This window comes from Nicotiana attenuata, chromosome 10 (genome assembly GCF_001879085.1).
Source record: "Nicotiana attenuata strain UT chromosome 10, NIATTr2, whole genome shotgun sequence".
Taxonomy (NCBI): domain Eukaryota; kingdom Viridiplantae; phylum Streptophyta; class Magnoliopsida; order Solanales; family Solanaceae; genus Nicotiana; species Nicotiana attenuata.
Window position 1 is genome coordinate 14,298,831 of NC_031998.1, and position 9,522 is coordinate 14,308,352.

General features: G+C 35.6%; 2 protein-coding genes across 3 annotated transcripts; one reads left to right on the forward strand and one right to left on the reverse strand.

Moving 5' to 3' along the window:
* LOC109233848 (putative late blight resistance protein homolog R1A-4) lies at positions 250 to 3,268 on the reverse strand. 2 transcript variants are annotated; one of them, XR_002069094.1, is made up of 2 exons: positions 1,049 to 1,406; positions 250 to 933 (listed from the first exon to the last, which is right to left on the reverse strand). XR_002069094.1 is itself a non-coding variant. In XM_019399701.1 (2 exons), the coding sequence occupies exons 1-2, from the start codon at positions 3,103 to 3,105 to the stop codon at positions 871 to 873; spliced, it is 402 nt and encodes a 133-aa protein (XP_019255246.1). In that variant the 5' UTR covers positions 3,106 to 3,268; the 3' UTR covers positions 250 to 870. The 2 variants fall into 2 exon arrangements, 1 of the variants encoding a protein (XP_019255246.1); XM_019399701.1 differs by lacking the exon at positions 1,049 to 1,406 and adding an exon at positions 2,767 to 3,268.
* Positions 4,552 to 8,666, forward strand: LOC109233044 (peptidyl-prolyl cis-trans isomerase FKBP13, chloroplastic). Its single transcript, XM_019398789.1, has 5 exons — positions 4,552 to 5,007; positions 7,570 to 7,662; positions 7,753 to 7,813; positions 7,897 to 7,965; positions 8,341 to 8,666. The coding sequence occupies exons 1-5, from the start codon at positions 4,633 to 4,635 to the stop codon at positions 8,403 to 8,405; spliced, it is 663 nt and encodes a 220-aa protein (XP_019254334.1). The 5' UTR covers positions 4,552 to 4,632; the 3' UTR covers positions 8,406 to 8,666.

Below are 9,522 nucleotides of genomic sequence, written 5' to 3' on the forward strand. Positions count from 1 at the left end.
ACAATAAAGTAAGAATAGTAAAAAGAAAGGACAAGTCTGATGAACAATGAGCCAAAAAATAAGATAGTATATTCTTTGCCAATGATTGGATGATCTTTCAAATGATTGGGGTCCCCTTTATATAACAGGGGAACCCTAAATAAGGTACATTTCCATTTACAGTAAGGAATCTTATTGGGACAACTGTCTAAACGCCTAGTACGGAATTGTACAATTCTATTCCGGGATTTGCGTCATGATTTTGGGGACGTGGCGGAATCTCGCTCATTCTGTTAGAAATCCATAACGGCATTATTTCGGGGTCGAGCATACTCGGCTTCGGTATTCATCGTACTTCGATCTTCGGGCATTGCATCCCATCTTCGAGCTCGAGTCTGATCCATCGGGCTCGAACTCGACCTTGCCTGAACTCGAACTTAAGACGACCCCTCGAGTTTGAGAAATCGGGCATACCTGATTTCAACCGTATACAAATAGCCATGTAAAGTGGAAGGATAAGGGATGGGAAAATACCAATTAAGTACAGAGACAATGAAATTGAAGAAGATAGCTTTCGTTTGTCCTGATACTCAAAAGCATATATAGTAAAAAAGAAACATATAAGTCACCTAATACTCAGTAAAGATAAATAACGTAAAAGATAGCCACTGAGATTTAAACAACAGATTGACCAACTTCAATCAAGTGCAACATACTAGTAGTAATCAGTGGCGGATGCAGAATTTTTATCAAGAATATTTAAAAATTAAAAAAAGTAAACACGCGAAAAAGAAAATTCATCATCTAATCTATATATATGAAAATAAATTTTAATCTTATGTACACAGTGTAATTTTTGGCAAAAAGATTTGGCTGAACCCCGTTCCGCACCTAGCTCTGCCCTGTTAGCATCGCCGCCAAATAAATCACAACCAGCAACACCAGCAGTATCTCCTATAGACAACTTGTATTAGAAGCTAAAATACAAAGTAATCAGACAATTGGATAATGAGACAACTTATGAATGAACTTGTCAAACAATTTGAATTCATGAAAGCAAATGTTGAACCTCCGAATAAATGAATTCTTTTGTGTCACCACCAAGGAGCTCGGTCCCTCCCCTTAACCGGAGATCTCAGTTGGAGTCAATAGATAGCGTTTGCCCTTTAATGGACTTGAGCAATTAATTTGAATTAGTCGGATCAGTGTGTTCCTAGACGGACTAATCAACGAGGTCCTGTCACAAGTTGCTCCATAAGTATTTCAGTATCTATCTCAAAGCTGAATATCACTTCCTTAAGTGTCAACCTTTAGAATTAAAAATCAAAAAAAAATAAGCGAAAATACTTTTCAAATTCTTTAGATAATTTGGTTCAATTTTTTATTTTTCTTAAACCACTATGGACTATGAGTACCATAATGGACAAAATGAGTTAAATCAAACAAGAAAACGGAAAAGGAATTAGTGATATCAGTGGAGTGTCTCACATAATAGCTTTGGGTTTCATTTCAATTATCCTCTTTACCTTGCCCAATTTATGTATGTTTCAATTTATCTGTTAGGCACATATATATATATATATATATATATATATATATATATATATATATATATATATATATATATATATTTTGGAAATCGACTATTAAGATTACAATCGAATAATAGCACATTAAAAGTACTAGATCAAGCAAATAACAGGAGGTCCTTGCATACCATGTGTAGCATCTACTTTAATTTCCAGAACATAAAACAAGGTTATCTAGATCGGNTTCTTGGGGGCGGACTTATACTATACACAGAGGGGTCACCGGCACCGGTAAAATTCGGTAAAAATTCCATGTGTATGTCTTTAGAAAATAGTAAAATATTAGTAGTGGACACACTATATAAAATTTTAGTTGAATCCAAAAGTGCACCATGACCTTCAATTCCTGGGTTCGCCTCTACTTGGGGGTTATCCAGTTGCAGATATATGAGGAATATTGCCTATTCTTTTATGTTCAAAAGTTTCAATTGTTCAATTACCCCATGTTATTATCAATGGTCAAGTACTATCTCAGAATTGCTTGTGTTGGATATCCAATACTTCATCCACTGTCTAATAGCTGGTTAATCAACAGATATAAATTGTGGAAAGAACCATTTAATCATCTGATGATTTCGAGTTAATTAAAACGCCATCAATGTTTGGCATGCCATTATTGGTAATACATACTATCCTTTTCACCATCTGTTTTGAACTTGGAATTCATGTCGCGACACAGCTAGACATTAGAGTATGGAGTTGCACTCATTGAGTGGCCAATATTCCTTTCCTTTCATCTTTCAATTCAAGTGAAAAATCACACTCAGAGGGGTAAAAGCCAGTTGCAGCAACTATAGGGGCAACTTGACCCATGCAAAAGGTGAAGTAGCTTTTGCAGAATTGCAATTTATAAGCTAGAAAAGATCAAGTCCTTATGAACTATAGGGGGTGCATCAAACCCATTCAAATGAACCTTTTCTGATATCGATCACACCTTAATCAAGACTACAATCGAATAATAGCACATTAAAAGTACTAGATCAAGCAAATAACAGGAGGTCCTTGCATACCATGTGTAGCATCTACTTTAATTTCCAGAACATAAAACAAGGTTATCTAACTGCACGATCCCTCTGATCAAGACTATTGACTTTCACTTACAAATAATGACCTTGAATTCAGAATTCCCCATCTCCTCAATTTGTGTTTCCTTAATTTTGAGGGCAGCATTTACAACAGAGTAGCGACATGATCTTACCTCAATCATTTGCATCGTACACTTGCTTCCGAAGCTCTCAGGGATTTCCTCTAGGTTCCAACACCATTGCACAAGTACTTTCTGTAGGCTGGGATACGAGTCATCAGAGGCCGTCCATTCTGAGATTCGTAGATCCTTTAATTTCAAAACTTTAAGGTTAGGAAATTCCCCATCCTTAACGTCCCATTGTCTCCCTCTGAAGGCATTTCCTTCGAGTTTCAGAACTTCAAGGTTGGATAACCTGCTGATAGTTAAGATTCTACTCCAGGGGAGTTCAAGACATGCTAAAGTTAATTTCTTGAGGTTTAACGGATATGTAAAGTCTTCAAAACCATCCATAGGGATCTACCAATTCCCCAGAGACACCAATCTTGAGAGAATTCAGTTGACTAAGAGAGTCAAAACTAGGAAAGAAATTGCTAGACGAGTTTCCTGAACGATATAATTGACAAATGAGCTTTTCAAGATTGGGAAATCTTTTCATAAAATTCTGGTAATACATCCCAGGAAAAATAACCAGATCGGAACATGTATGTAAGTTGTCAAGATTGTGTAACGGTTGATAGGTATATAGCGGTGTTATATGCAGATGTCTCAAGCTTGTCATACTCCAAATGGTAACGGGAATGCAGGTTTGATCATGGTATCCAAACACTATAAATTGTTGGACTTTAAGCCATTGGGCTTTAAAGTAGAAGAAGTGTGAATTGGAAATGGAGGGAAATAAAATGGAGGGAAATTGAAAATTTGAAGAAGTGAACTTTTGTCTTGCACTTTGTCCCTCATTGGTGAGGGACAACCACATTTGTGTGCTTATATATAGAATCACTTCTTAAAGCTCTTAAAAGGAGTTGAAAAGAATGAACCCCCGCGCCGTCGTCGTCGCTCGCTCGGCTTCGGCTTCGGCTTCGGATGAAGGTTCAGAGGGTTCTTCTGAAAGCACCTATTCCAGACACCTCTTCTGATAATTGCCTATAAATTCTGAGGCAAGGCTCCATTTTCTACACACGAAAAACACTCCAGAACTTCTTTCTTTCTGAATATATTGCATCCTAATTCGCAGTCTCTCTCTCTCAAATTCGTAAGTGTGATTTTGCTCCGTTCTTTGAGTTCGTTGGTATCCTGCAGTTTGTATTGCCACTGTTGCAGGAAGGTTTATTCCGTTTTATCCTGGGAGGATTTAATCCATTACCTTGGCAACGTGTGAGGGGGTTAAAATTCCTTAAGGACACACAAGAAAATTGTGGACTCGGAATATTTCTTAAACTCTTCTATTTTTCCAGTTTCTTTTATTTTTCTAACAGTTTTTTTCTGATTTTTGGTTTAACACAGTAACGCTCACAGTACCCTCCACTTTAAGCAACAAGGTGGGTTGCTCTGATGGTAAGCACCCTCCATTTCCAACCAAGAGGTTGTGAGTTCGAGTCATCACAAGAACAAGGTGGAAAATTCTTGGAGGGAAGGATGCCGAGGGTCTATTGAAAACAGCTTGTGTGAGTAAAGTACAAATCTAACATTATACATGAACAACTAAATCGTGCAATGGTTGATTAGAAATGCACCACTTTAATTAATTAAAGGCTCAATGTGCTTAATCAAATGTCACAAGGATTAAAATCAAAGTTTATCAACAATTTGGGGCCAAAAATGCAATTTTACCTAAATTATTTTTAAATATAAAGGTGCTATTTTTTTTAACAAACTAAAAACAAAAGTGCATCACATTAAACAGATGAGATAATTAAAAAAAAAAAAATAGAAAAGAGGAAACGGGAAAATTAAACAAATAGAGACTACAAAACTTGGCTATAACCCACGCACCTTTGCATCTTCTCTTATCCGTTCAAAACTCTGTAGACAGTGGAAATGAATTCAGTTCCCTTTTCCATTGGAACATACATTCTTACAAAGCACAATAACACACTCAAATCCCCATTTCTCTGTAACAAAAATTCTCAAACAAACGACTCAATTTCACGATCTTTATCTGTGAATAAACTCAAAGAGAAAAGTCAATTGCCTACTTTATTCAGAAGAAGAGAAGCACTTAGTACACTTGGGTTAAGTTTTGCTGCAACTTTTCTCGAGGCACTTTTGCAGCCACAGTCAAATATTGAAGCAGTTGCCGAAGAAGAAGCTACAGCTACTGGATGTGAATTTACCGTTACCCCTTCTGGTCTGTCTTATTGTGATAAAGTTGTGGGTTATGGCCCTGAAGTTGTTAAAGGGCAGTTAATTAAGGTTTTTCTCTTTAAACTTCTATTTGATTTCACTATTTGCTTTTAATTTGTATTTTATAGTTATTAGATTAGAGCCAAAAAAAAAGTTACTCACACTAAGTTAATTTAACTAAAAAGGTGCATTGACTACAAATTGATGCATTCATTAATCAAGACAATAGCCTGTTTGGCCAAGCTTCTAAAATAAGCTTATTTTGATAAGTGTTTTTTCTCAAAACTACTTTTAGTGAGAAGCAGTTTATGTTTGGTTAATTAATTTGAAAAACACTTCTGAACAGCAATTAGTGTTTGACCAAACTTTTAAAAAGTATTTCTAAGTGTATTTTTCTCAAAATTGCTTTTGGGGAGAAGCTGTTTTTTCTGCACTGCTTCTCTTCTCCTCAAAAAGCACTTTTTTCCTTCAAAAAACTTGCCAAACACTTTAACTTTGAAAAAAACACTTTTTCTAGGTTTGGAGAAGCTTGGCCAAACAGGCTATAAGTAGTGCTTCCAGTTTATATTATTAGCCTGTTTGGCCAAGTTTCTTTTTGGCCAAAAGTGCTTTTTTTGGCCAAAAGCACTTTTGGCAAAAAAATGAGGTGTTTGGCCAAGCTTTTGGAAAGAAAAAAAGTGTTTTGAGGAGAAGCAGGAGCAGTTTTGGAGAAGGAGAAAAAAGTAGCTTCTCTCCAAAAGCACTTTTTTGAGAAGCACTTTTGAGAAAAATACACTTAGAAGCAGTTTTTTAAAGCTTGGCCTAACACTAATTGCTGCTTAAAAGTGTTTTTCAAACTAATTATCCAAACACAAACTGTTTCTCACCAAAAGTACTTTTGAGAAAAGCACTTTTGAAAAAAAGCACTTCTCAAAATAAGCTGATTTTTGCAGCTTGGCCAAACGGGCTGTGTCTTTTAGGAGTATTTGTCTAAATTACCCTTTTAGCTCTATTTTTCTTTTTACCCTTCTCACAAAAACTTACCCTTTGAACCTTATTAAACGTCTCACTTGATTAACAATGCTCCATCAATTGGATCAGTAAAGGTGAATTTCCAAAAAGGAAGTAATAGAATTTTCTAAAACGTTAAATGTTTGGAACAAACAATATGGATCGAGGTATGTAAAAGACGCACGTTTAGTCAAGCTGTTCTGCCTGGGTAGATAGTATTTTTCTTTTTGTTTCCTCTCTTTTCTTAAAGCAAGTACCAAGACTTGCTGCAATTTGCTATATAACTTGAAAAGAAGTATGGTTAGGTAGCATGTATCAACAAAGGAAGAGCTAGAGTATTAGATAGTTTTTGCTTCGACCTTATACTCGGAGGCGGATCCAGTATTTAAGTTTTATGAGTTCAACTTTTACGGTTCTAGCATTGAACCCTTAAAAGTTATGGGTCCATATCTATTATTTGTTACAAATTTAGTGAATTTTTACTCATAATATTCTATTCCGTACTGAAAATACTGGATTCAGATGAACCCGATACAAGTGCTGTACATCCGCCCATGCTTATACTTGTATTAGAATATTCATTAAATATGTATAAATATTTAATTGTGAACCCAAAAATCAAGACGAGGTACGAGTTCGATGGTAAGTTCAGAACCCATAAACTTTATATTCTGACTCCGTCTCTATGTATCAAAGGGGCGTGGAGTGGAAGGGGGATAGCTAGAAAGGGAAAGTTGAGCAATAAGTTTCTATGTAATTGTAAACGTGACAAGAGAAAGATTTGAAGTGTAGAACTTCCAAAAAAGGAATAGAATTCGTAAAATTGGATAAAACTTTTAGTTAGGAGATGATGAAAAGTTTTGTAAGTCATACAGGATTACTAAGTTTATGTGATTGCTCATGCCCTCTTTATGCATTAGATATATTTCCTTATTCTCAGTTAAGAGTTTTTGAAAGCCACAGTTTCAAAAATTTGTCATAAGAATCTATTTATGATTCATTTCAGGATTTTCCCTCTTTTGGTGTAAGGATTAGATGGACATATATAAGAAGAAAAAAGGCTTTCTTAACTCATATTTTACCCTAGGTTTGACAATGGGCATTGAGCCATTGACATAAGAGCTTCAATAACCTAGGCCTCTTCCTCTGTTTTATGCGAGCATGTTTGATAGTGCATATCGTCTCATCTAAGACTTAAAATGCTAGATAGAAGATAGTTTTATGTAGTTATATTAGCTATCAACATTGCAAAGATTGGTTCAGTGATAAGGGCGCAGTACTATGATGCATAGGTTAGGCGCATGTCATGGATTTGAGTCTTGCTGTGGACAAAAAGCCTGCTATTTAAGTGAAGGCTAGAGGGGGGGTTCATTATACACATAGTTTGGAGCCGTGCATCAACTGGCCTTTACTGATGTTTCACTCATCAAAAAGCGAAGATTGAACCCAAACTTAAGTTATACTAGCTTTATAAGGGTAGCTAAGGGTAAAAGCTGAAACCTGAAACCTGAAATAAATTTTATGGTCGAAAGATGTTCTTCGTTATTCTGGTATAGTGAGACTAGACATCAGAACTCTTAGCTAACTTTTCTTTGTACCATAGTGAGTTGTATCGGATTACTAATAGATTATCTTGTGCAGGCACATTATGTAGGTAAGCTGGAAAACGGGAAGGTCTTCGATAGCAGCTACAACCGTGGAAAGCCTCTTACATTTCGTGTTGGTGTTGGTGAGGTTGGTTATTTTTATGTATCTGTACTACCAGCTCTTGGAAATTTCCAATAATAGATGATAGACTCATTCTTCCTGCTTCTTTCCTCTTAGGTTATTAAAGGTTGGGATCAGGGAATTTTAGGAGGTGATGGTTTCCCTCCAATGCTAACTGGTAGGAGCACATTTCATAGTTCAAATTTCATGATACTTTGAATTTTTTTAAAAGTAAATACTATCTCATCACTTGAATTTCAGGAGGAAAGCGTAAACTGAAGATTCCTCCAGAACTTGGATATGGAATGAGAGGAGCTGGCTGTAAAGGAGGTAAGCAAATTCATCGAAAAATGCCAGTTGCATACTCCCCCTGTCCCATTTTATGTGGCGGCTTTTTGACTTTGGATGGAGTTCAAGAAACAAAGAAAGACGTTTGACACATAAGTTAAATTATCCAAAGTACCAAAATTGCTCCGCATGCTTTTTCATATTACCTCTCTAAACTTTGTTTATTAAGTTGAATATAACAAGTCATGTCATTAAGGGTAAACAGAGAATGACAAGATTATAGAGTTTTCAAATATATATAAATGTGATAGTTTTTCTTGGGACCGACTAAAAAGGAAAAGTGTACCACATAAAATGAGATGGATGGAGTTTTGGTAGGTTTAAATTTGCGTTAACTACCTCGTATTGGTTGTTTAGGTACATGCATTATTCCTCCAAATTCAGTTCTATTGTTCGATGTGGAGTTCGTTGGCAAGGCTTAGGTTTCAGCAACAGAGGTATATAATATATAGTTTGTTACAAGGAGCTATTCATAAAGTGATTCTTCTTTGCAGCCAATTTGTGATGGTCTATCGTTGAATTAATTAGTTCATAAGAGGGTAAGCATTTTTGTAATCTGCAATGGAAACGATACTGTCTGTTAATTTATACTTGAGATCTTCTTCAGAATACAGAATGCAATACCATATGGTGTTTGTGAATTCATGGTTACATTTACTAAAACGATTATTTTGAAGTCTCCATTTTTTAAGTGCTTTTGATGTTTTAGTTTCCTCTAACTATTGCCCTTACCTATTAATCAATTTTTCTCAAAAGGGATTTTTGTCCTTTTTACTAAGCAAGAACTTAGAAATTAGGCAAGACTAAAGAAACAGAAAAACTTCGAAGCCAAAGTTGAACTTCACTACTCTTGAACTATCAAAATAAAGTTCCTCGTCACTAATTTACTTGTAGACTTTTTTAGCTCGGAATCAATATAATTTTTCAATTTTATATGGACTGTATATTTGTATTGGTATATGCTTTCAAATTTCACATTATTAAATATACTTTAGACGAAGGGAACCTTGGCGTAACTGGTAAAGTTGTTGCCATGTGACTAGGAGGTCGTGTTTGAGCCATGGAAACAACCTCTTGCAGAAATGTAGGGTAAGACTGCATACAATAGACCCTTGTGGTTCGACCTTTCCTTAGACCTCGCGCGTAGCAGGATCTTAGTGCACCGGGGTGCCATTTTTAAATTATACTAGAGAACACTCGAACTAGAAAGATCATTGATCATACTAAGTTGAAATTTAAATATAACTTATTCCACTTGCCTACTAAGTTGAAACTCAGAATACTGTGAATTCACCTTCCTAAATTATAAAGTTGCAAATTGAAATAAAGTATAACATCAGAACTGACATGTGATCATTTGTTCATATTTTATCTCAACCATTACAATTATATAATCTTTGACCTAACTTTGAAATGTTACTCTACAATGAACCTTTTTTTTCTTGAAGTAATTTTCTTCTAATTGGACGAGGGAAAGGCGACTATGGAGATTGGAGAGTCTAGGATACTGTAAGTAGAAGGAAGGAAAAACTCTTCTAA

What these genes read in the sequence shown, in the direction of transcription:
- LOC109233044 (XM_019398789.1), top strand. Translation starts at nt 4,633, where the DNA reads ATGAATTCAGTTCCCTTTTCCATTGGAACATACATTCTTACAAAGCAC. An exon ending in TTAAAGGGCAGTTAATTAAG is followed by an intron (nt 5,008 to 7,569) that starts GTTTTTCTCTTT and finishes TATCTTGTGCAG; the next exon opens with GCACATTATGTAGGTAAGCT. An exon ending in TTCGTGTTGGTGTTGGTGAG is followed by an intron (nt 7,663 to 7,752) that starts GTTGGTTATTTT and finishes CTTTCCTCTTAG; the next exon opens with GTTATTAAAGGTTGGGATCA.
- LOC109233848 (XM_019399701.1), bottom strand. Translation starts at nt 3,105, where the DNA reads ATGGATGGTTTTGAAGACTTTACATATCCGTTAAACCTCAAGAAATTA. An exon ending in GTACGATGCAAATGATTGAG is followed by an intron (nt 934 to 2,766) that starts GTAAGATCATGT and finishes AGTTGTCTATAG; the next exon opens with GAGATACTGCTGGTGTTGCT.